Genomic DNA, 27,371 nt, shown 5'->3' with positions numbered 1-27,371 from the left:
GCCCGCATACGGCGGGTCCGCAATACACGGGGCACTGGCCGTGTCCATTCCACATCACGGATGCGGACCCATTCACTTGAATGGGTCCGGAAATCTGGAGATGCGGTGTGGAATGGAAGCACTACAGAGTGCTTCTGTGGTGTTCCGTTCCACAAAAAATAGAATGGACGGATTTGCGGACCCCATTCAAGTGAATAGGTCTGCAATCCGCATGCGGCTGCCTCACGGTCGCTGCCCGTCCGTGTCGTGATCAAGAGGCCTCACAGTGACAGCTTTATGTCAGTATGATTCCGTTACAGAAGGATCAGGCAGAGGCTCAAAGCATTTTGATTCATGATAATGCCATGCGCTTCTGTAGTCCAGACCGCACGATCCCTCTCTCACACTGAGTGTGATTCCCGCAAACATTCTTGTGTAAAAGAGCGCTAATACTGCCTCGTTCATCAGGCAGTCCATATTTTTAGCATGCTGAAAGATCTGGATTTGTGATCGGAAAATCCACTGTCCTGCATAGAGATGACCAATGGCAAAGCGATAGTTTCTCCCCATATTGTGGAGGACATTGCTGTATGTAATATCAGCAGAGTCCTCTGCTAGATATCTGCCGATTGCTGGGAGGGAACGCCTCCTTCCTAAAGCCTCTTTCACATGGGCGTCATGTTTTTGGCCCGGATAAGATGCGGGTGCGTCGCGGGAAAATGTGCGATTTTTCAGCGCGAGTGCAAAACATTTTAATGCGTTTTGCATGCGCGTGAGAAAAATCGGCATGTTTGGTACCCAAACCCGAACTTCTGTCAAGTTTGGGTTAGGTGTTGTGTAGATTGTATTATTTTCCCTTATAACATGGTTATAAGGGAAAATGATAGCATTCTTAATACAGAATGCTTAGTACAATAGGGCTGGAGGGGTTAAAAAATAAATAAATAAATTTAACTCCCCTTAATCAACTTGTTTGCGCAGCCCGGCTTCCCTTCTGCCTTCATCTGTGAGGAAAAGGACCTGTGGTGACGTCACTGCGCTCATCACATGGTCCATGACATAATCCAGCACCATGGTGTGAGTGCAGTGACGACATCACAGATGAAGACAGAAGAGAAGCCGGGCTGCGCTTATTGTACTAAGCATTCTGTATTAAGATTGCTATTATTTTCCCTTATAACCATGTTATAAGGGAAAATAATATTGATCGGATCCCCATCCTGATCGCCTCCTAGTAACCGTGGGTGAAAATCACACCGCATCCGCACTTGCTTGCGATTTTCATGCAGCCCCATTCACTTCTATGGGGCCTGCGTTGCGTGAAAAACACACAAAATAGAGCTTGCTGTGATTTTCACTCAACGCACAAGTGATGCGTGAAAATCACCGCTCATGTGCACAGCCCCGATAGAAATGAATGGGTCAGGATTCAGTGCGGGTGCAATGCGTTCACCTCACGCATCGCACCCACGCAGAAAACTTGCCCGTGTGAAAGAGGCCTAACAATCGCTAGCAACATCTGGGTGTCAAATATACCCTTAAGGGCTGTATCACACCAACAGATTATCTGACAGATATCTGACCAATGATTGGTCAGATGGCCTCTTACACACACAGATCTTTTGTTATAAACGCCAACTATTGATTTGATTGGAGCCCTAATTCATAAGTTTTCAAACTTTTGAGACTTTTTTCCAACCTATTTATGTAGGTGCGCCTGAATTAGGAGCATAAACTGTTTTATTTCTACTCCACTCCTGACCAAGCTTATTTTTCTGTCTGTTTTGAGGGGGAACTTATGCAAATGTGTACATCGAAAGAGATAGAGATGCATTAAAGCTCCTGCCCTCACCATAGAAAGCCATTTACAGCTTCCAGCATCTATTCCTGTCCGTTTCTTGCTTGATATATATTGGTTATCTGCTTATTTTTCTTTAAACTTTGCTTTTTATTATTCTGGGATGACTTTTCTTGGCTTTGGAACTAATTACCAGTTTTCCATAGAGATATGGACTCAAGTTACAATGGTTTCAACATACAATGGTCATCTTGGAACCAATTAATATAGTAACTTAAAGTACTTTCACACTAGCGTTATTCTTTTCCGGCATAGAGTTCCGTCAAAAGGGCTCAATGCCAGAAAATAACTGATCAGGCATATCCCAATGCATTCTGAATGGATAGAAATCCGTTCAGTTTGCATCATATGCCTACCGTTCAGCATGCTGCGGTGTTATGTCCTTTCAAAATGCCTGATCAGTCGCCGGAATGCCGGATCCGGCATTAATTCCCATTGCCTTGCATTAGTGCCGGATCCGGCATTGCAAAACAACTGAAGGACGGATCCGTGCATGCGCAGATCGGGAAAGCTGTGAAAAAGACTGCAAGACGGATCCGTCCATCCGCATAACAAGCGGAGAGACGGATACATTCTTGCAATGCATTTGTAGACGGATCCGCCTGCCGGATCACATTAACACTAGTGTCAAAATAGCCTTAAGGGACCACTATGTATATATACGGTAAATGTGTATATGTATTACACACCTCAGACAGAAAACAATCTCAACTGGAAAGCTTCTGCAGAACAGGTTGCTGAGCAGCTAAACATGTTTGTTTAGGCCTTACTCACACAGTGTTTGATCAGTGATTTCCGGCAGTGATTGTGAACCAAAACTAGGAGTGGAGCCTCCACAGAGATAAGGTATAAGGGCTCATGCACACAAGCTTGTGTTCCAAGTGCCAGTATTGCACCGTAAACATGGGGTCCGCAATAAACAGGCATTGGCTGTGTGCAATCCATATCACAGACACGGACCTATTCCAGTCAATAGGTCCGCATGCGCAAACGGAGTGCACTGTGCCTGTGCATTGCGGAGCACAATTTGTGGGCCACAGCATGAGCACAGGACTGTTGTGTGAATAAGGCCTTTTGTTCTGCAGCCAATCCGTTTTTGCGGATTGGATACGGACCCATTAATTTCAATAGGGCCACAAAAGAAGCAGACAGCACACCATGTGCTGTTCACATCCATAGTTCCGTTACACAGTCCCATAAAAAAGGTTGAACACGTCCTATTCTCGTCTGTTTTGTGAACAAGAAGAGGCAATATTACAATGGGTCCGCAAAAAAAGGATGCACATGGACATCATCTGTATTTTTTACGGATCTGCGTTTTGCCGACTGCAAAATACATACGGTTGTGTGAATGCACCATAAATTAAATTTTTCCCCAGCGGCACACAGATTCCAGGAAACATAACATACAAGTAATGAATTTTAGGTGTATTTGGTAAAGTGCTTTCACATTCAGGCAACGTGTCACGAGATTTAGGGCAAGGGCACCGAACCACTGGCATGTTTTGATACTGCTGGGTTTCCACATTCTTTAACCTCTCAAAACTGTCCACTTTATCATGTATCTAAAAGTGATGTACTGGTCTTGGCTTCACCTGTGCAGGCAACAGATGCCACTGCTCTCTTCTCCAGTAATGTACTTTTCACAGCAGTCTTTTCTGGCCCCTGCACTGCTGGAGAATGCACCTAACTGATGACTAGGCCTGCGCCTCATCCTAAATTAGTGTATCCTCCAGCAGTCAGTGTAGGAGATACGGAGACATTTGTTATGCGACGACTACGTTACAGCTGCTATGTGGCTATGAAAATAGAGCCAAGTCACAGACGAGTCGCGCAGAACTTACATTAAAGCCTATGGAGTAAAAGTCATGCGACATAAAATCAAGCATGTCTGGATTTTTTGCGACTGTCGTGTCACAGCATGTCAAGTGTCAAATTGCGACACAATTGACAATCATTACTTGAAATGTTGCGCGACACGTCGCTGTGTAGCGGGCATTAAATAGTTGAAAAATGAACCCCAAAGTGGCGTATTTGATTCAGCTGTCAGTGTTTTGCCTAGTATTTATTTAAAGTTGCACAGCAGTTGATGAATTGGGCTAGGCGTATTATTAGACATGTGGTGCTTCAGTTAGGTTCAGACTGGTTTTCTTTATTTGCACATGAAAAATAGTCACATCTGTATGGAGAAAGAGCACACGTGCGACTTTTAATGCAAAAAAATTTGCTCTTAACCACTCAAAACTTTTGAATAAAAATAAGCCATTTTTGCAGTGGAGTTAAATTAGAAGGTTTTTGCAGCTTTTGTCAGAACCATTTCAGTCTATAGGGCTATTTTAAAGGGTTTCTGTCACATGAAAAATGGGTATTAAACTGGCTGACATAAGTGAAGTGCTAATGTCAGCTGAACATAATTATATTAGTGCCATCTCACTGCGTGCCGCCGTTATTGAGAAAAGGGAACTTTTGTAATATGCTAATTAGCCTCTAGGAGGAGGGGAGGGGGGGGGTGCACCTGCTCCTAGAGGCTCCGTTTGCCCACCTCTTTTCACGCCCTTCTTCTCTTGATTGACAGGGCCAGGGCAGCACTGCTCTCCTCCCGCCGGCTGTGTCTACTAAGAAAATCTCGCAACTGCGCCATCCTGTTCAGGATTCGGCGCAGTGTGGGAAAGATGTTCTCCGACAGCTGGCTTCCTCGCTGTGACATATTCAACGCAGGCGCAGTGAGGAAGCCAGCAGCCGCCGAGCGTCCTTCCCTCAGGCAGTGAGATGGCACTAATATAGTTATGTTCAGCTGACATTAGCACGTCACTAATGTCAGCCAGATTAATACCCATATTTCAGGTGACAGAAACCCTTTAAGCAGCCTGTGAGAAACTGCTGTTAATAAATTGTACATGTCCTTTTTTTAGCCAAAATCAATGGAACCGTTTTTAACAGCCACTTAGACAGCAGTGCACTCGTCTAACAGCCGTGAAAAATGGCCTTTCAGGGATTAAAAGAAAAATACTCGCCTCATCCATTTGCATGCGCCAGGAAGCTTATACAGTTGCTCCTCACAGGATGCAGAAGGACCTGATGCTCCCAGTGATCGATTGAGGTGAGTATGAGGTTTTTTTTAATAAAAAAAATGCTGCACATTATTAATGCTGGCGGCCACTAGGGGGGATACTATTACTGCTAGGAGCCACTGTGGGGGACATTATTACTGCTGGGGTTAGGGTGGCCTGGCTCCGCTAAACCACAACCCCAATGGCTTAGGCCACGACCCTTCCACTCTGCAGCCGACAGCAATTTAAAAAATCAAGGTAAAATCAACTTTATATCAGCTGCAGGGGTAGGAGGGATGGTGACTTTCTCCCTGCAGCTCATGCTCAGTGATGCTGTCTGAGTGTGAGCTGTTCAAAAAGACATCCCTGCGCCAGACTATCCGGCCTAAAATCGGACGTCTGGCCATCCTAGCTGGAGTCCACTATGGGGGACATTATTACTACTGGGAAGAATCTTCTCTGGGCCCGTGATGCACTGTAACCTGACTGCGTTCAGCATTAGGGCATGGTGCGCACACTTCGTCCTGGCACTATACGCAGCTAGGACACATGCAGCACGGCGCCAAGAGGAAGACCAGGGAGAGGTGAGTACTAGTAGTGCCACAGTCACCATAGGATGCAGAGACAGTTGCCCGTAATGGTGAAGCAGCAGGGGACCGTCCACTGGCAGTTTCACCATTCAGTTCAGCTGCTGGCACTCCCAGCAGGATGCCATCACACATCTCAGGCCTCTTTCACACCGGCGTCAGTTTTTTTGCCCGGATAAGAGCCGGGTGCGTTGCGGGAAAATGCGTTGTGTCATGCGTTGCACTCGCGTGAGAAAAATTGCGCATGTTTGGTACCCAAACCGCTTGGGATTAATGTTCTGAAGATTGTATTATTTTCCCTTATAACATGGTTATAAGGGAAAATAATAGCATTCTGAATACAGAATGCATAGTAAAACAGCGCTAGAGGGGTTAAAAAAATAAAATAAATTTTATTTAACTCACCTTAGTCCACTTGATCGCGAAGCCGGCATCTCCTTGTGTCTCCTCTGCGCTGAACAGGACCTGGGGTGAGCTGCTGCATTAAATACCGGTTAAGGACCTTTGATGACGTCACTCCGGTCATCACATGGTACGTCACATGATCTTTTTCCATGGTGATTCACCATGGTAAAAGACCATGTGATGACCGGCGTGACGTCATCAAAGGTCCTTAACCGGTATTTAATGCAGCAGCTCACCCCAGGTCCTGTTCAGCGCAGAGGAGACACAAGGAGATGCCGGCTTCGCGATCAAGTGGACTAAGGTGAGTTAAATAAAATTTATTTTATTTTTTTAACCCCTCTAGCGCTGTTTTACTATGCATTCTGTATTCAGAATGCTATTATTTTCCCTTATAACCATGTTATAAGGGAAAATAATAATGATCGGGTCTCCATCCCGATCGTCTCCTAGCAACCGTGCGTGAAAATTGCACCGCATCCGTACTTGCTTGCGGATGCTATGCGATTTTTCACGCTTCCCATTCACTTCTATGGGGCCTGCGTCGCGTGAAAATCGGACAATATAGAGCATGTTGCGATTTTCACTCAACGCACAAGTGATGCGTGAAAATCACCGCTCATGTGCACAGCCCCATAGAAATGAATGGGTCAGGATTCAGTGCGGGTGCAATACGTTCACCGCACGCATCACACCCGCATGGAAAACTCGCCCGTGTGAAAGGGGCCTCAGTGCTGGGCTGTATAAAGAGAGCGTTTACAGGCTCAGGAATCACATGTGTGCTCCTCGTGCACAGCCCAGCCTAGCTACTGTGAAGGGGGCCCATCTGGGCATAGCTACTGTGAAGGAGGCCCATCTGGGCATAGCTACTGTGTGGTGGCACAAAGGGAGTTATAATTACTATGGGAGAGCATTAAGGGGACTGGGTATGCTTTGGGCGGAGTTAAAGGCATGGCCTAGTATGAAAAAAAATTGCCATGGCTCTCTTAGCCCACCGCCCATATTGTCCCTCCCAAAAGTTGGGAGGTATGTATGCATTGAGAAGGAATGGTTCATTCCCAGAAATTGCGCACTTGGTCTGCCTTTACACAGGGCAATTATCAGGAACCAGCATCTCCATTTGTTCCCAATAATGTCATATCTCCAACTTTTAAAAATTGCAAAGAGGGACAATGTGTGGTGACGCCTCTAACAAATCATAATTACTGGAGCCCCTATGGCACTTTTTTTCTTGCACCTCAATGTCCAGAAAAATGATAGCACATAAATAATCATCACAGATATTCTACGGTCCAAATAATGAAGTTCTGGTCTAATATACAGGCAAAAACCATACAGACACTTTAGGCAGGAGCAATGTAATAAATGTATTAATGCACGTTTATGCATTCATTCTCTAGGTCAAAAATAGGGCCATAGAGGGACTTGGGTGGTATGTAATGTGCTTGGGCCCTTGTGAAGCCATCTGTACTGGACTAATCCCAGCAGGAGATAGGATACCGAAGTGCCTCATTCCTTGCTGTTAGTGAGTGACTACCAAGCTATTCGCTTCTGGTGTTCTGCACAGCTTTGATACCATCTCAGTGCGGAAAACTCCCGGGTCAAATGGCGGCTTCCGTAAACGTCCAAAAGAGGGGGGGGGCCTGCGCATGGGCGCTCTTTTCTACAGCAGTCGAGAGCGCCCTGAGGTTAGTCACATGTTGGTATCGTCACGTGACCGTACGTACGGAGAGGGCAGCTGTGTGGTGTGTCGGCAGAGTGGGCGCTGTTTGTGTGACTAGTGCAGGAAACATGGACAAGCTGCGCAGGGTTCTGAACGGCCATGAAGATGAAGAGCGGGGGCTGACAGCGCAGGTACCGGGCTAGTAGTCATTGTCACCTTAGCGTCCAGGTGTCCTCTCTCGGGGGCTGACCGCACAGGTACCGGGCTAGTAGTCATTGTCACCTTAGCGTCCAGGTGTCCTCTCTCGGGGGCTGACAGCGCAGGTACCGGGCTAGTAGTCATTGTCACCTTAGCGTCCATAGAAGTGGCTGTGCGGACCCCGGCGCATGGAGGAGCCTGTTGGATGTAGTGGACTGGAGAGCTTCCCCTCTGTGTGACGTGCCGCGCTGTTGTAACCTGTCAGTTCCACAGAGCCACCACAAAACTCCACTGAAAACCTAGGAGACCGACCTAAAATTGGAATTTCATATCGAAGGGTATTTTCACACTAGCGGTTAAAGTTTTCCGGTATTGAGTTCCGTCATAGAGGCTTGAAGGGTTTCTACCACTTCGTTTTCACATAATTAGCTTTCAGACACTAGCGATCCGCTAGTGTCTGCTCTGCCAAACAATCCTAATATAATAGCTTTTGGGGCAGCCGTTTCGCAAAAAAAGAACTTATATTGATATTCTAATGACCCTCTAGGTGCTATGGGGGCGTCATTGGCACCTAGAGGATCGGTCTACCTTCACAAAATGCCGCCGCCCAGCGCGTCCCTCCAGCCCGCCCATCTCCTCCGGAATGCGATCAAGCGGACAAATTCTTGTGCATGCGCCGTGCGCGTCTGTATTTGGCGCATGCGCAGTGAATGTCCAACCGCTTCCCTGCTCAGATATCTCCACTGCGCCTGCGCCGATGACGTCATAGTGCTCCGTGGAACAGGCGCAGTGGAGATGTCTGAGCAGGGAAGCAGTCGGACATTCACTGTGCATGCGCCGAATACAGACGCGCACGGTGCATGCGCGAGAATTCGTCCGCTTGATTGCATTCCGGAGGAGATGGGCGGGCTGGAGGGACGCACTGGGCGGCGGCATTTTTTGAAGGTAGACTGATCCTCTAGGTGCTAATGACGCCCCCATAGCACCTAGAGGGTCATTAGCATATCAATATAAGTTCTTTTTTTTGCGAAACGGCTGCCCCAAAAGCTATTATATTAGGATTGTTTGGCAGAGCAGACACTAGCGGATCGCTAGTGTCTGAAAGCTAATTATGTGAAAACCAAGTGGTAGAAACCCTTTAATACCGGATGCATTCTGAATAGAAAGCATTCCGTTCAGTATGCATCAGGATGTCTAACGTTCTGTCCCCTTTACGGTATTTGGCCGGAGAAAATACCGCACGCAGCATGCAGCAGTATTTTCTCCGGCCAAAATTCCAAATGATCTCCGTTTGCACACGGATTTCCGGATCTGGCAGGCAGTTCCGGCAGCGGAGCTGCCTGACGGATTCTTCTAACGCTAGTGTGAAAGTACCCTTCTGGTCATTTACGTGGACTGATGGGGGATGTACCAGAGGTGCTCGATGATTGCCCCTTCCTCAGCAGAGATCAAGCTACAGTCACCTCCGATGTCTGTGAAGCGATTGCTTGTCCCCATAGAGAATCATTGTTTCAGGATAGAAAATCCCACTCGTACAGATTCAGACACAGTCAACTTGAATGGGTTCTTCATCCACCTGCACCGCAAAAAAATAGTGCATGCACTACTTTTTTGCAGTGCGGAGGCACGGACAGAAACCCCACGGAAGCACTCCGTAGTGGTTACGTACCTTCGTAAATGGGTCCGCATCCGTGATGCGAAGTGCACATTTCCGCTGCCCGTATATTGCGGACCTGCTGTTTGCAGGCTGCAATACGGGGACTGCTGGGTAACAGCTGTGTGCAGGTAGCATCAAGCCTCATTCACACCTCAGTGTTTGGTCAGTGATTTCATCAGTGATTGTGAGCCAAAACCAGGACTGAAGCTTCCACAGACATGAGGTATAAGGGAAAGATCTGCGCCTGGTTTTGGCTCAAAATCACTGACCAAACACTGACATGTGAATAAGGGTCCATTCTCACATCTATATTTCTGTCTCGGCAATTTTGCGGAAAGGGCTCGGACCCATTCATTCCAATGAGACCGCAAAAGATGTAGACAGCACACTGTGTCCGCATCCGTTGTTCCATTCTGCAGTCCCGCAAAAAAGATCATGTCCTATTCTTGTCCATATTTCTACAAAAATTTAAAAAATGTCTCTCCGAAAAGACTATATTTAAAGGGCATCTGTCAGCAGATTTGTACCTATGACACTGGCTGACCTGTTACATGTGTGTTTGGCAGCTGAGGGCATCTTGTCTCATGGCTGTATGTGCCCGCATTGCTGAGAAAAAGAATGTGTTAATATATGCAAATCGGCCTCTAGGAGCAACTGCTCTTCTCTCTCTGCACCTGCTGTACCCTCTGCACTTTAACCACCTCAGCCCCCCTAGCTTAAAGGGGTTGTCCGGGTTCAGAGCTGAACCCGGACATACCCTTATTTTCACCCCGGCAGCCCCCCTGAGCCTAGCATCGGAGCATCTCATGCTCCGATGCGCTCCAGTGCCCTGCGCTAGATCGCGCAGGGCACGGGCTCTTTTGTTTTCAATAACACACTGCCGAGCGGTAACTTCCGCCCAGCAGTGTGTTCGGTGACGTCACCGGCCCTGAGGGGCGGGCTTTAGCTCTGCCCTAGCCGTTTTACTGGCTAGGGCAGAGCCAAATCCCGCCCATCAGTGCCGGTGACGTCACCGGGGTTCCTGTCAGCCCCATGGAGAGCCCTGGTATGTCACCGGAACTCTGAAAAATGCCTTTGCCCTGTGCAATTTAGCGCAGGGCAAAGGAGAGCATCGGAGCATGAACTGCTCCGATGCTCATGTCAGGGGGGCTGCCTGGGTGAAAATGGAGGGCTGTCCAGGTTCAGCTCTGAACCTGGACAACCCCTTTAAACACCCTTAACCACCTCCGGACCGCCTAACGCAGATGTGCGGTCCGGAGGTGGCAGCCCTGCGCACGACGACGCATATACGCGTCATCTCGCGAGGCCCGGGATTTCCTGTGAACGCGCGCACACAGGCGCGCGCGCTCACAGGAACGGAAGGTAAGCGAGTGGATCTCCAGCCTGCCAGCGGCGATCGCTCGCTGGCAGGCTGGAGATCCGAATTTCTTAACCCCTAACAGGTATATTAGACGCTGTTTTCATAACAGCGTCTAATATACCTCCTACCTGGTCCTCTGGTGGTCCCTTTTGTTAGGATCGACCACCAGAGGACTCGGGTAGCTCAGTACAGTCGCACCAAACACCACACTACACTACACCCCCCCCCCCCCCCCGTCACTTATTAACCCCTTATAAATAAACTCCCTGATCACCCCCCTGTCATTGATCACCGCCCTGTCATTGATCACCCCCCTGTCAGGCTCCGTTCAGACGTCCGTATGATTTTTACGGATCCATGGATACATGGATCGGATCCGCAAAAAGCATACGGACGTCTGAATGGAGCCTTACAGGGGGGTGATCAATGACAGGCGGGTGATCACCCATATACACTCCCTGATCACCCCCCTGTCATTGATCACCCCCCTGTAAGGCTCCAGTCAGACGTCCGCATGTGTTTTGTGGATCCGATCCATGTATCCATGGATCCGTAAAAAATCATGCGGATGTCTGAATAGAGCCTTACGGGGGGGGGTGATCAGTGACAGGGGGGTGATCACCCTGATCACCCCCTGTCATTGATAACCCCCCTGTAAGGCTCCATTCAGACGTCCGCATGTGTTTTGCGGATCCGATCCATGGATCCGTGAAAATTATACGGACGTCTGAATGGAGCCTTACAGGGGGGTGATCAATGACAGGGGGGTGATCAGGGAGTCTATATGGGTGATCACCCCCCTGTCATTGATCACCCCCCTGTAAGGGCCGCTTCACACGAGCGGATGCCGTGCGTGGCATCCGCTCCGTGAAAGAGTGCCAAGACCCGCTGCAGAGGCACGGAGCAGTAACATGACTGTTAATGCTCCGTGCCTCTCTGATTTCGAAGTAAAGAGATCACAGAGAGGCACGGAGCATTAACAGTCATGTTACTGCTCCGTGCCTCTGCAGTCTGCAGCGGGTCTTGGCACTCTTTCACGGAGCGGATGCCACGCACGGCATCCGCTCGTGTGAAGCGGCCCTTAGGCTCCATTCAGACTTTTTTTGGCACAAGTTAGCGGAAATTTTTTGTTTGTTTTTGTTTTTTCTTACAAAGTCTCATATTCTACTAACTTGTGTCAAAAAATAAAATCTCACATGGATGCACCATACCCCTCACGGAATCCAAATGCGTAAACATTTTTAGACATTTATATTCCAGACTTCTTCTCACGCTTTAGGGCCCCTAAAAAGCCAGGGCAGTATAAATACCCCACATGTGACCCCATTTCGGAAAGAAGACACCCCAAGGTATTCCGTGAGGGGCATATTGAGTCCATGAAAGATTGAAATTTTTGTCCTAAGTTAGCGGAAAGTGAGACTTTGTGAGAAAAAAACAAAAAAAAATCAATATCCGCTAACTTATGCAAAAAAAATAAAAAATTCTAGGAACTCGCCAGGCCCCTCATTGAATACCTTGGGGTGTCTTCTTTCCAAAGTGGGGTCACATGTGGGGTATTTATACTGCCCTGGCTTTTTAGGGGCCCTAAAGTGTGAGAAGAAGTCTGGGATCCAAATGTCTAAAAGGAATTTGGGCCCCTTTGCGCATCTAGGCTGCAAAAAAGTGTCACACATGTGGTATCGCCGTACTCAGGAGAAGTTGGGGAATGTGTTTTGGGGTGTCATTTTACATATACCCATGCTGGGTGAGAGAAATATCTTGGTCAAATGCCAACTTTGTATAAAAAAATGGGAAAAGTTGTCTTTTGCCAAGATATTTTTCTCACCCAGCATGGGTATATGTAAAATGACACCCCAAAACACATTCCCCAACTTCTCCTGAGTACCTGCGATACCACATGTGTGACACTTTTTTGCAGCCAAGGTGGGCAAAGGGGCACATATTCCAAAGTGCACCTTTTGGATTTCACCGGTCATTTTTTACACATTTTGATTGCAAAGTTCTTCTCACACATTTGGGCCCCTAAATTGCCAGGGCAGTATAACTACGCCACAAGTGACCCCATTTTGGAAAGAAGACACCCCAAGGTATTCTGTGAGGGGCATGGTGAGTTCCTAGAATTTTTTATTTTTTGTCGCAAGTTAGTGGAATATGAGACTTTGTAAGAAAAAAAAATAAAAAAAAAATCATCATCATTTTCCGCTAACTTGTGACAAAAATTAAAAAGTTCTATGAACTCACTATGCCCATCAGCGAATACCTTAGGGTGTCTACTTTCCGAAATGGGGTCATTTGTGGGGGTTTTCTACTGTTTGGGCATTGTAGAACCTCAGGAATCATGACAGGTGCTCAGAAAGTCAGAGCTGTTTCAAAAAGCGGAAATTCACATTTTTGTACCATAGTTTGTAAATGCTATAACTTTTACCCAAACATTTTTTTTTATCAAAGACATGTAGAACAATAAATTTGGCGAACAATTTATATATGGATGTCGTTTTTTTTTTTGCAAAATTTTACAGCTGAAAGTGAAAAATGTCATTTTTTTGCAAAAAAATCGTTACATTTTGATTAATAACAAAAAAAGTAAAAATGTCAGCAGCAATAAAATACCACCAAATGAAAGCTCCATTAGTGAGAAGAAAAGGAGGTAAAATTCATTTGGGTGGTAAGTTGCATGACCGAGCGATAAACGGTGAAAGGAGTGTAGTGCCGAAGTGTAAAAAGTGCTCTGGTCATGAAGGGGGTTTCACCTAGCGGGGCTGAAGTGGTTAATGACCAAACCACTTTTTACACTTCCGCACTACACTACTTTCACCGTTTATTGCTCGGTCATGCAACTTACCACCCAAATGAATTTTACCTCCTTTTCTTCTCACTAATAGAGCTTTCATTTGGTGGTATTTTATTGCTGCTGACAGTTTTACTTTTTTTGATATTAATCAAAAATGACCGAAATGTTTGCAAAAAAATGACATTTTTCACTTTCTGTTAAAGGGTTTCTACCACTTCGTTTTCACATAATTAGCTTTCAGACACTAGCGATCCGCTAGTGTCTGCTCTGCCAAACAATCCTAATATAATAGCTTTTGGGGCAGCCGTTTCGCAAAAAAAGAACTTGTATTGATATGCTAATGATCCTCTAGGTGCTATGGTGGCGTCATTAGCACCTAGAGGATCGGTCTACCTTCACAAAATGCTGCCGCCCAGTGCGTCCCTCCAGCCCGCCCATCTCCTCCGGAATGCGATCAAGCGGACGAATTCTCGCGCATGCGCCATGCGCGTCTGTATTCGGCGCATGCGCAGTGAATGTCCGACCGCTTCCCTGCTCAGACATCTCCACTGCGCCTGTTCCTCGGAGCGCTATGACTTCATCGGCGCAGGCACAGTGGAGATGTCTGAGCAGGGAAGCGGTCGGACATTCACTGCGCATGCACCGAATACAGACGCGCATGGCGCATGTGCGAGAATTCGTCCGCTTGATCGCATTCCGGAGGAGATGGGCGGGCTGGAGGGACGCGCTGGGCGGCGGCATTTTGTGAAGGTAGACCGATCCTCTAGGTGCTAATGACGCCCCCATAGCACCTAGAGGGTCATTAGCATATCAATATAAGTTCTTTTTTTTTCGAAACGGCTGCCCCAAAAGCTATTATATTAGGATTGTTTGGCAGAGCAGACACTAGCGGATCGCTAGTGTCTGAAAGCTAATTATGTGAAAACGAAGTGGTAGAAACCCTCTAAACTACATTTCTATATAAATTTTTCTCAAAATGTATTGTTCTACATGTCTTTGATAAAAAAAAAAAATGCAATAAGTGTATATTTATTGGTTTGGGTAAAAGTTATAGCGTTTACAGACTATGGTGCAAAAAAATACATTTACGCACTTTGACTTTCTGAGCACCTGTCATGTTTCCTGAGGTTCTACAATGCCCAGAGACAGTAGAAACACCCCACAAATGACCCCATTTCGGAAAGTAGACACCCTAAGGTATTCGCTGATGGGCATAGTGAGTTCATGGAAGTTTTTATTTTTTGTCAGAAGTTAGCGGAAATGGAATTATTATTTTTTTCTTACAAAGTCTCATATTCCACTAACTTGTGACAAAAAATAACATTTTACATGAACTCGCCATGCCCCTCACGGAATACCTTGGGGTGTCTTCTTTCCAAAATGGGGTCACTTGTGGGGTATTTATAATGCCCTGGCATTTTAGGGGCCCTAAAGCGTGAGAAGTAGTTTGGAATCTAAATGCATAAAAATGCCCTGTGAAATCCTAAAGGTACTCATTGGAATTTGGGCCCCTTTGCGCACCTAGGCTGCAAAAAGGTGTCACACATGTGGTATCGCCGTACTCAGAAGAAGTAGGGCAATGTGTTTTGGGGTGTATTTTTACATATATCCATACTGTGTGTGAAAAATATCTCTGTAAATGACAACTTTTTAAATTTCTTTTTTTTTTTATACAAAGTTATCAATTTACAAAGATATTTCTCTCACCCAGCATGGGTATATGTAAAAATACACCCCAAAACACATTGCCCTACTTCTCCTGAGTACGGCGATACCACATGAGTGACACTTTTTTGCAGCCAAGATGTGCAAAGGTGCCCAAATTCCAATGAGTACCTTTTAGGATTTCACAGGGCATTTTTACGCATTTAGATTCCAAACTACTTCTCACGCTTTAGGGCCCCTAAAATGCCAGGGCAGTATAAATACCCCACAAGTGACCACATTTTAGAAAGAAGACACCTGGTAAAATGTATCAGGGACTCTATGCAGATGTTTTGCTCAGGGGTATACAAATCATCAAATTTGGTGTTAAAGTGATCTATGAGGGGCCGAATTTTGTGGAGCCGGTCAAAAGCTGGGTGGCCTCTGGGACCCATTCAGGGTTTGCCAGCACCTAAGGGGCTCTACGGGCCTGTCTGTGCGGTGGCTGCGACGGGGGAACTACTGCACGTGCCACCGTACCAGCTTCAAATGCCCTTCTGGTGCTCGCCACTTCACCATATACCAGCACTGCCGTAGAACTAGGTCCAGGATGGGCTGCGCTGCTGGTGTATGCCTCACCACGTAATCCAACAGTGCCAGCCCCACTCTGCTGCCCTTGAAGCGGATCCTTAACCTGTCGTCTAGCAACACGGGGCCGGGTACGCCTGGTGGTATCAGGGACCTCAACCTCATCGTCCGAACTTTGGGTCAGACTGCCACTGCTTTCTACAGGTTCGTATTCTGACCCGCTGGATTCGTCAGATGAGGGTTCCCATTCCTCATCCGACTGGGTCAGAAGCCTGTAGGCCTCTTCAGAAGAATACCCCTTCCTTGCCATTTGGTCAACTAAATTTAGGGGGAATTCCCTGAAACTACCCAAGAAAAAAAGCAAGCCTGTCTTACAAATGGGAGGCTAGCGAAGTACAGGAAGCCGCTGCAATTGCTAAAAAATATCAAAACAGCTTTTTTTTTTTTCTTTATCGCTGCAGCGCTTGTAAAGTGATTGTGCAGTGATAAAAAATAAATAAAAATGTTGTCACTGTGGCGTGGCGGGGCAGGCGTGGGTGAACGCACGTGTGGCTGACCGATCAGGCCTGATCGGGCAAACACTGCGTTTTTGGTGGAGGGCGAACTAAGGTGACACTAATACTATTTATATATCTGACTGTGATCAGTTCTGATCACTTACAGATACTATAAAGTACCAATGCTGATTAGCGATACGCTAATCAGCGAATCAGTGACTGCGGTGGGCTGGGCGCTAACTACCTACCAAAGGGGCCTAAACTAACCTACCGTATTTTTCGCCTCATAAGACGCACTTTTTCTTCCCCCAAAATGGGGGTGAAATGCCCCTGCGTCTTATGGGGCGAATGTTGCCAGTTTGACATCGCAAGCTGCGATGTAGAGCGAGCGGGGACTCAGGGAGGGATGGGGAGGAGGAGCTGGGGGCCGGCAATAGCGGCGGGGCGGTGCAGTCAGTGTAGTATAGCACCGCCCCGCCGCTCCGGTATGCTAATATAATATGTCATATTAAATTAATAGTTATTAAACTTGCCCCCTCAGTCCTATTACTACCTTACATCTTAATCGATCCTGTAGAATTCAGGCAGGCAGGGCGGACGGCCGGCGGTGTAACTCATGTCACGCGCCTGCACCGCCTACTTTATGAATGAAGCAGGCGGCGCAGCCAAGTGACGTCGGTGAGAGACGCGCCGCCTGTCCTGCCTGCCTGAATTCTACACCAGCGATTAGGATGTAAGGTAGTAATAGGACTGAGGGGGCAAGTTTAATAACTATTAATTCAATATGACATCTGATATTTGTATGGCGGCGGTGGGGGCGGGTTGCGATCTGTGGATGGCACAGTTATGGGCTGGGGGGGTCTGTGGATGGCACAGTTATGGGCTGGGGGGTCTGTGGATGGCACATATATAACAGTGCCACCCACAGATCCCTCCCCTGTAACAGTGCCATCCACAGATCCCCCCCCCCCCCCTGTAACAGTGCCATCCACAGATCCCCCCCCCCCCTGTAACAGTGCCATCCACAGATCCCCCCCCCCTGTAACAGTGCCATCCACAGATCCTCCCCCCCCCTGTAACAGTGCCATCCACAGATCCCCCCCCCCCCTGTAACAGTGCCATCCACAGATCCCCCCCCCTGTAACAGTGCCATCCACAGATTCCCCCCCCCCCCCCGTAACAGTGCCATCCACAGATTCCCCCCCCCCCCCTGTAACAGTGCCATCCACAGATTCCCCCCCCCCCCCCCTGTAACAGTGCCATCCACAGATTCCCCCCCCCCCCGTAACAGTGCCATCCACAGATCCCCCCCCCCCGTAACAGTGCCATCCACAGATCCCCCCGTAACAGTGCCATCCACAGATCCCCCCCCTCCCCCTGTAACAGTGCCATCCACAGATCCCCCCCCCCTCCCCCTGTAACAGTGCCATCCACAGATCCCCCCCCCCCCCCTGTAACAGTGCCATCCACAGATCCCCCCCCCCTGTAACAGTGCCATCCACAGATCCCCCCCCCCCTGTAACAGTGCCATCCACAGATCCCCCCCCTGTAACAGTGCCATCCACAGATCCCCCCCCCCTGTAACAGTGCCATCCACAGATCCCCCCCCCCCCTGTAACAGTGCCATCCACAGATCCCCCCCCCCCTGTAACAGTGCCATCCACAGATCCCCCCCCCCCTGTAACAGTGCCATCCACAGATCCCCCCCCTGTAACAGTGCCATCCACAGATCCCCCCCCCCCCGTAACAGTGCCATCCACAGATCCCCCCCCCCCCCCCTGTAACAGTGCCATCCACAGATCTCCCCCCCCTGTAACAGTGCAAGCCAGAGATTCCCCCCCTATAACAGTGTCTGTCATCCACAGATCCCCCCCCCCCCCATAAGTGTCCGTCATCCACAGATCCCCCCCCCCCATAAGTGTCCGTCCATCCACAGATCCCCCCCCCCATAAGTGTCCGTCATCCACAGATCCCCCCCCCTATAACAGTGTCCGTCATCCACAGATCCCCCCCCTATAACAGTGTCCGTCATAACAGTGTCCGTGGTTCGTTATTTTAAGTCGCCAACCTGCCAGCGCGGATCATTGGCTGGTAGGCTGGTGACTAACTCCTTGTGCGCCTTTTGCCGACCCGCACTGCGCGTCATCTCGCGAGATGATGTGTATATGCGTCCAGAATAAACCGTCCGCCCGCAGGCCGCATCCCTGCGTTAGGCGGTCGGAAGGTGGTTAATTGACAGGGCGTGATGATGTTTTCACTGCCGGCTCTGTCAAAGTGCAGAGAGAGAAGAGCTTCTAGGTGTAATAGTAACGCCCCCTTTGCTCTTAGACGCTCATTTGCATATATTGAAACCTCATTATTCTCAACAATGCAGGCACATATGAACATGGGACTAGGGGTGGGCGATATGGCCTAAAATCTATATTGCGATATAATTTTAAGCATGTGCAATATGCAATATATATCGCAATATATTTTTCTAAATTTGGGGGGGGGGGGTTAAACTTTTTTTTATTTTATTTAATAACTATTAGCCCCCTTAAGGGCTAGAACCCTTGTCATATTCACCCTCTTTTAGGGTGAATAGGACTTTACACTCTCCCTGCTGCGCTGTGCTTTGTGTACACAACATCAGGGAGCTGACCATGGCAGCCAGCCTCTGAAGTGCCCCCCAGTCTCTCCCTCTTATCAACCCCCCCCCCCAGTATTAATCATTGGTGGCAGTGGGGCAGTGCGCCCCCCCCCCCTCCCTCCCCAGTATTGATCATTGGTGGCAGGGGCCAAAGGGTCTCCCCCATCATTGGTGGCAGTGGGCAGTGCGCCTCTAACCCCCCTCCCCAGTATTGATCATTGGTGGTAGGGGCCCCCTTCCCCCCCCCCCACATCATTGGTGGCAGCAGCAGTTCCGATCAGAGTCCCAGCAGTGTTATGCTGGGGCTCCGATTGGTTACTATGGCAGCCAGGACACTACTGAAGTCCTGGCTGCCATGGTATGTCAGTGAGCAGCATTATACTCGTGGCCGCCGGGCGCTCCTTCTGTCTGTGCGGCACATTGCTAATGCTTATAGCTCACGTGCGCCGTGGCCGCCGGGCGCTCCTTCTTCTGTCTGTGCGGCGCATTGCTAATGCTTATAGCTCACGTGCACCGTGGCCGCCGGGCGCTCCTTCTTCCGTATGTGCAGCGCAATGACCTATGAGAAGAAGGAGCGGCCACGGCGCACGTGAGTATAATGCTGCTCACTGACATACCATGGCAGCCAGGACTTCAGTAGCGTCCTCGCTTCAGTAGCGTCCTGGCTGCCATGGTAACCCATCGAAGCCTGTTATAGGGGATATCAATTATTGATATTTATGCAAATCTCAATAATTAATATTCATAAATAGGCGCGAGTCGTCTAGTGATGACTCCGCCTATATATGCCTAAACCATAATATGTAAACTAACCTATTTAGCTATGTTAGCTAGCTAACTACCTCTGTTACCTATACACTCCACTGAACTACCTACGGCTATTTCTGCAGCGCCTTACTTGCTACAAAAGACTACACACCGTGTTTAAATAAAAGGTATTTATTAACACACTATACGTAACAGTCTAATATTTGCATATATATATATCTCTATATCAATGGAATAGATATATATATTTTTAGCAGCACACAGCAATATAAGTAAACACACTATAACAACACACTAATACGGTTCTAACTACACTAACGCAGTCCCAAGTCCTCCCTAGGATCTGACTACAATTACAATAGTATATTTACATACACACAAATATCAGTAACCCACCCGCCTGGCTAATCACTATCCCTACAGGGTACAAGGGGTAAACACAATTGTGGCACTGCAGGAGTAAATGCATGCAGGCCAAGGAACACAGAGTTCTGGGTAAGGCAGGGCAAGTGGTGACTCGGGAAAGGGACATCTGGTTTGGCAGGGGTTATCAGGGCAGCAGTAGCAGGGATCAGGCATCGAAGGGGTTAATGGTCAGGGCTCTGCAGAGGTTAATGCTCTGCAGGGCAGGGGATGCAGGGGTAAAGGATACAGGGCAGCTACAGGGGTAACTGGGGCTGCCTCAAGGGTTCAGGGCTGAATGCTGCAGGAGGTCAGCTGCCAGGGGTTAGGGGATGGTTGGTGGAGCAAGGGTATGCAGTGCTGGAGGGAAAAGGTTACTCAGCCATCTCCAGGGGCATGTGGCCTCTCTTCCTTCAGGGAGCTGTTCCCATGTGTCTCTCATTGTAGTCCAGATGCAAGAGACCGCCCCTTTGTCCTGCTTGGGCTAATATAGCCCAAAAGCAGCCCCCTCCTCCTTCAACAGGAGGGTGATGACATCATCGTGGGTGTGTGACGGAATGCTTGTACTGAATCAGTTGCCCCCCGAGGCTAGCTCAGAAATCAAAAGAAATCAAAGAAGAGCATCTTCCCAGATGCCACAACATAGCACCTCACACGCCTACGTCATACAGAACCAGGCTGATCAATATATATATATATATATATATACACTACACAACCTGGGCATCATATCAGTATATACATATATATCCACCCAACCTGGGGGCACTTAGGTACTGGGCCCACATTTAGGTTTATACATCCATATAGATGTTTGGGGCACATCTACCTGCATGTACATATACACAATATAATTCTGGGGCATAAATGGGCAGTAATAAGCCCACCTGCCTATGGATATATTATACATAGAGATGTATGCTGACAAGGGGGCATACATCTCCATGTATACACCCATACCACCTGGACCGGCCCATGCAAAAGGGCCAATATATATGCATATATGAAAGGGCATATATATTTAAATCCAACACTTCCCTCAACAGAGCCCCAGCATTACACTGCTGGGATTCCGATCGGAACTGCCGCTCCGTGGTCATATCGCAGTCCGGCGATATGCACAAAATCCATATCGTGGCACAAATTTATATTGCCTATACCGCCCACCCCTACATGGGACCAACACAGATGCCTTCAGCTACCAAGCGTACATGTAACAGGTCAGCCAGGTTCAGATGCCCTTTAAAAAAAAAAAGTTTTTATTGTGTAAAAATAGCAAAACTGAAGAAGAAACCTGTATAAAGCTGGTATGAATGTAATTGCACTGATTAGCAGAATAACGTCATTTTAAGAAGTGTAGTGTAAGTCTCAGATGGCACCAGCTGGGCACAGCATAAGCACTGAAAAGCCATTGGGCGGTGTACAGCACGCTGTGCATTGAAGAGGTATTTTGCCCACAGGATAGGGGATAACTGTTGGATCATCAAGGGTCCTACTGCTGGGACCCCCACAATCATGAGACCCCTGCAGCCCTCCTCAATGAACAGAGTGGCCAGTCGGCACTTCGCTATTTCTGGAATTCCCATGGAAATGAATGTGCGACGGGCTGCTCTGTACATTTCAGGTGGGCTGCAGGGGTTACGGGGCCCCCATTTACTTCATCTGTGGATAGAGGATACATTACCCCCAGTGCCTCGAATACAGATGGTGCTCGTTCTCTTCTGAACCCTGCAGTGTGCCAGCAGTTTGTGACCGCGTAGGGGTTGTTGGGGAAAATTATGGGACACAATTTGTGGTGTTTTTTTTTCTTCAGTTACTTCTGTTAAAAATTAAAAATCTTGGGCTAAAGCAACACTTTATTGATTTTCCCCCCCAATGTGTTTGTAAATTCAGTGAAACGCCTGTTTGGTCAAAGTGGTCAGTACATTCTCTAAGAGGTGTCGTTTCCACAATGTCGCTTCAGGGGTTTTGGGGTCCCTGAAGATGTCAGGGGTTTGGCGAACCATGTTGAAGGGCAGTGCATAAAGCAATTTTAATAGCAAGCTAGTGCTAGTGATCCAAACAGCCGCTGCTGTAGACTAAGATCTACAACAGAGTGGGGGCCGGAGGAGGTAGTGCACGCCGTCTGCTGTTTCCCAGTTGTTTCAGTTAAAGGGGTTCTCCAAGCTTTTAATATTGATAACCTATCAATATCGGATAGGTGGGGGTCCGACTCCGGGCACCCCTGCCGATCAGCTGTGTGTGAATGTGCCGTCTCCTTCTATCTTCCTGCTCGCTGCTGTATGTCTATGGCACGTGCACACTGTGCGCGCTGTCTCCTCATACAGCTGAGTCAGACCCCTGCCGATCTCATATTGATGACCTATCCTGTGGATATGTCAGCCATATTAAAAGCCCGGAGAACCCCTTTAAGTTATAAAATACACACAGATGGCAAGCTGGGATTTTAATCCGCAGAAAGATTTTAAGATGTTAAAATGTTTTATATCATGGCTCATGCACACGTAATGTAGATGACTTTAGGGTACTGTCAGCCTAATAGACACCATGGCACAGTGCCAGATCTTTTGCATAACTGATACCACCACATGCTGTACTATGTTGACTTGGAGTCCTTTGGGTCCATGGTGTCTGTTTTGAAGGGAAATTTGGAGCTGCATATTAGTTTTTAATTTGAAGAGCCTCCCTACGTTGGTTCTGAACAGAAGTGCTGACCGCAGTGCGTACCCTTTAGTTATGAAGGTCCACTCACACTTGGGTATGAAACGGCGCAGGTTATCACATCCTGCGCCATAGTTAGAATGGACAGCCACTGATTGTGCAGTATTTTTTTATTTCCTGTGAAAAACGGGCAGTTGCTGGTGTTTTCTCTTTTTGGATTTCCTTAAAACCAAGTCATGTAGATTCTGAACACTGTCTAGGAAGATAGATTTCCTTCCATTACAATATGGCACTTAAAGGGGTTGTCTAACTTCAATAAGTCGCAATTATCATGTAGAGAAAGTTAATACAGGCTACTTACTAATGTATTGTTATTGTCCATATTGCTTCCTTTGCTGGCTGGATTCATTTTACCATCAAATTATGTACTACTTGTTTCCATGGTTACAGACCACCCTCTAATCTAGCAGTGGTGGTCGTGCTTGCACACTTTATGAAAAAGCGTCCGTCCCTCTGGTGGACGGCACCATGGAAGCGCACATAGGCTGGTGCTTCTTCTATATTGTACAAGCACGACCACCACTGATGGATTGCGGGGTGGTCTGTAACCATGGAAACTAGCAGTGTATAATGTGATGGAAAAATAAATCCTGCCAGCAAAGGAAGCAACATGGACAATACATTAGTAAGTGGCTTGTATTAACTTTCTCTACATGATAAATGCCACTTACGGAGGTGAGACATTCACACGTCCGTAGTGTATTGCAGATCCGCCATACACCCGGCCGGCACCCCCATAAAACTGCCTATTCTTGTCCGCAATAGCAGACAAGAATAGGACATATACATTTTTTTTTTTTTTTGGAGCCACGGATTGGAAGATCTGGGGCGCGCTCTGGAAAGTGCTGTCTGCATCCATTCCTGCCCCATAGAAAACGAATGGGTCTGCACCCATTCCGCAGAATTGGGGAACGGGTGCGGACACATTCATGGACGTGTGAATGGACCCTAATGAGTGGTTATGACACAATTCAGTCAAAACAATGAGTTTGCATTATCTTCTCTTACTGTCTGCAGCATCCATAAAACTGCTATGTGTAATCTGCTGAGTATTTTATTTTTGCATTTTTTTTTTTGTATTTTTTATCTTTATTCTTGCTTGCCAAAGGATTGCCTTCTACTTCTGGACAGGTAAAGTTTCCAAATTATAAATGAGAACTACATAAAACTGATAACTTTATAATGGTTTGCTTAAATAATACATAATCATTTATCTGCATCTGTGTTATTAAAAGTGAAGCGCTCTGCATGTTCCATCTAATTTCAGCCTTTGGGATGTATGGTTTATTCCTATTTGACTTTGAACCTATCTTTACAAGTTCTGTAACAGTTACGGTGGCCATACACATAGTGATCTGTCACTTTTACTGACTCTTCATAAACACACATGCTCATTTCAGTGAGAAGAGGGGTTAATTGATTAAAATAAGAAAAAAAAGTCCTATATTACCATGACCCTCAAAACATGCAGGAAGTGACCGCTCAGCCATTGATTGGCTGACTAGTCACATCCAGGCTTCGGATGAACGGCGGTGAGGATTGGCACGGTATCACTTATGTTATTATTTTGCACCATTCTGAGCCTTTTTTTTTTTTTTTTTTTTTTTTTTTTTTTTTAATATACATTTTATTGGCCTGGACAAGCCCTTTCAGCCACTTTTAGACTCTTTTTGGTAGTGGAACAGCTACCGTGGGGTGAAAAGAGTTTGTAGTCCTACATGGCCATGTAGTTATGGGAGAGTCGTGACCCTTCTGTATTTTTTATTGTTTGCCGTTTACCCCCCAAATTATTGAGCTTTGTGTCGTGTAGGGGCACCATAACTGCAATGAACTTTTTTAAACCGTAGTGCAAGAACAGGCCATTTACACATTTTTACTTCTTTATTTAAGGTTTTGGATTCCTCATCCCTAGGTTTTGGTACTCGAGTGAAATGGTTTGCAATATGCTTTGTTTCTGGAATTGTTCTTTCGATCCTGGTAAGTAAACACACCCTTCTCCAACCTACAATTAGTAGCAGAGATTTAATATTTTTTATGGAGTACTTGTCTGTACAATTTATTTATTAAATTTTTTTGGGAGGGGGGCATCGCATAGGGTGAACATTGCACAAAATATTGTTACATGCTTTGTAATTTGTTTGCCTTAGAGGATCTACTCCTCATACTTGTTGAAATTGTCATTTTCATGAAGCATTCTTTCGATTTATGCTACCACGTATCTTATATCTCAATAAAAAGATATTGAACTATAAATTCTATAGACTAGCAAAAAATGAGCCCTCACACAGCTCAGAAAAAAAAAAGTGAACACAACAGAAACTGCACTATAAAAAAAAACTACAACTTGCCCTGCATAACAGAAGCCTCATATTATTTTTTATTTTTTTTTATAGTGCAGTTTCTGTTGTGTTCGCTTTTTATTTTCTGAGCTGTGAGGGCTCATTTTTTGCTAGTCTATAGAATTTATAGTTCAATATCTTTTTATTGAGCTATAAGATACGTGGTAGCATAAATCGAAAGAATGCTTCATGAAAATGACAATTTCAACAAGTATGAGGAGTAGATCCTCTAAGGCCTCTTTCACACGGGCGTCAGTTTTTTTTGCCCGGATAAGAGGCGGGTGCGTTGTGGGAAAATGCGCGATTTTTCCCGCGCGAGTGCAAAACATTGTAAACCGTTTTGCACTCGCGTGAGAAAAATCGCGCATGTTTGGTACCCAAACCCGAACTTCTTCACAGAAGTTCGGGCTTGGGATTGATGTTCTGAAGATTGTATTATTTTCCCTTATAACATGGTTATAAGGGAAAATAATAGCATTCTAAATACAGAATGCATAGTATAATAGGGCTGGAGGGGTTAAAAAATAAATTAAAAAAAGTTAACTCACCTTCTCCTCTTGATCGCGTAGTTCCCGGTCTCTTTACTTCTTGAATGAGCTGTGGGCTAAAGGACCTGTGGTGATGTCAGATCACATGCTCCAATCACATGGTCCATCACTGTGGTGATGGAGCATGTGATCTGACATCACCACAGGTCCTTTAGCCCACAGCTCATTCAAGAAGTAAAGAGACCGGGAACTACGCGATCAAGAGGAGAAGGTGAGTTAACTTTTATTTATTTATTTTTTAACCCCTCCAGCCCTATTATACTATGCATTCTGTATTCAGAATGCTATTATTTTCCCTTATAACCATGTTATAAGGGAAAATAATACAGTGAATAGACGGTCACCTAGCAACCATGCGTGAAAATCGCACCACATCCGCACTTGCTTGCGGATGCTATGCGATTTTCACACACCCCATTCACTTCTATGGGGCCTGCGTTGCGTGAAAATCACACAATATAGAGCATGCTGCGATTTTTCACATAACGCACAAGTGATGCGTGAAAACCACCGCTCATGTGCACAGCCCCATAGAAATGAATGGGTCAGGATTCAGTGCGGGTGCAATACGTTCACCGCACGCATCGCACCCGCACGGAAAACTCGCCGGTGTGAAAGGGGCCTAAGGCAAACAAATTACAAAGCATGTAACAATATTTGGACCAGAAGATGCTTGTGCATTAGATCTGTAAATGTGGTTATGGAGAGAAAAGACTTCATGCCAGAGGGGGGCAACTCCCGGACAGTCCCACCAAATATGACACATTGTACCCACATCTGAAGAGCATCTCCAGCACGTGTCTGATACTGGTGAGAACCTTTATAATTAAGTTCTTCTAGGTTGCAGGAAACCGTCAGAGCATGTGAAAAAAGTAAGGACCTCTTCCACTGCTCAACAGTAAACACATATCCCAATTCCACTTCCCAATCAATCATGAATTTAGGTTTGGTGTGGGAGGGGTCAGCGGCGGTAACTCCAGGCTCCTCGTGTTGAGCATGGCATATACCGTAGAAATAGCGCATCTAGGCGAGATGTTCGCAACACACATTTTCTCAATCTAGTGAAGGGCATGACTGTAATCCAGGTATCAGGGAATTGACAAAACTGTGAAGCTGTAGATAAAGAAACCACTGTCCTGGGACTGAGGGGATAAAGTGTGAGAGGTCCCTCAAGGGCAATATGCCCTTTTGATTGCATATGTCTTTCAAACATATTGAGAGCTCACTCTGAGGGCTGGTATTTGTTTGAGGCCTGATGGTAACTTTGGATGCTCTGTTAGGATAGTGAGGGGGCCTGGTAAATTTGCAAGATGGAGTTTTGTGGCGAATCTATTCCACGTTCTAGCTAGCGAGAATAGAAGTCAGTCTGATTGTGAGTGAGGCAACTGGTACATGACATTCTACGGAAGCCAAAATATACCTTTCGCCAGATTTGGGGGGGGGGGGGGGGGTGTTAATTCGTGTTCAATTTCCACCCATAATTTTGAGAAGCAATTGTGGTGTAGGTCTAAGATACAGGTCATGATCGTGGCTCTGTAGTATGTGAGGAGATTAGGTGGGCCTGTTCCCCCTACGTTTTTAGATCGTGTCAATAATTTGTAGCCCTGGAGTTTTGCCAGATGAAGCGTGACTTTTGAGTCGGCTGAAGTAATTGAGGGGTACACGACAGGGGATTGTTTGAAATATA

General features: G+C 46.8%; 1 protein-coding gene across 3 annotated transcripts in view; it reads left to right on the top strand.

Annotated features, from left to right (window-relative positions):
• The window catches only part of SFT2D1 (SFT2 domain containing 1), a 140,597-nt gene that overhangs the window by 21,491 nt on the left and 91,735 nt on the right, over positions 1-27,371 (top strand). For 2 of the 3 annotated variants that reach the window (XM_044287356.1, XM_044287357.1), the window contains exons 1-2: positions 7,574-7,730; positions 24,688-24,774. In XM_044287356.1, the coding sequence (XP_044143291.1) occupies positions 7,668-7,730; positions 24,688-24,774 (150 nt within the window). In that variant the 5' untranslated portion in view covers positions 7,574-7,667. Of the gene's footprint in view, positions 1-7,573; positions 7,731-24,687; positions 24,775-27,371 lie in introns of those variants that run through there. The other variant, XM_044287358.1, reaches the window with a different exon arrangement.

This window comes from Bufo gargarizans, chromosome 3 (genome assembly GCF_014858855.1).
Source record: "Bufo gargarizans isolate SCDJY-AF-19 chromosome 3, ASM1485885v1, whole genome shotgun sequence".
NCBI lineage: Eukaryota > Metazoa > Chordata > Amphibia > Anura > Bufonidae > Bufo > Bufo gargarizans.
Note: the sequence above shows the minus strand (reverse complement) of the source record. Positions and strands in the feature narration are given on the sequence as shown.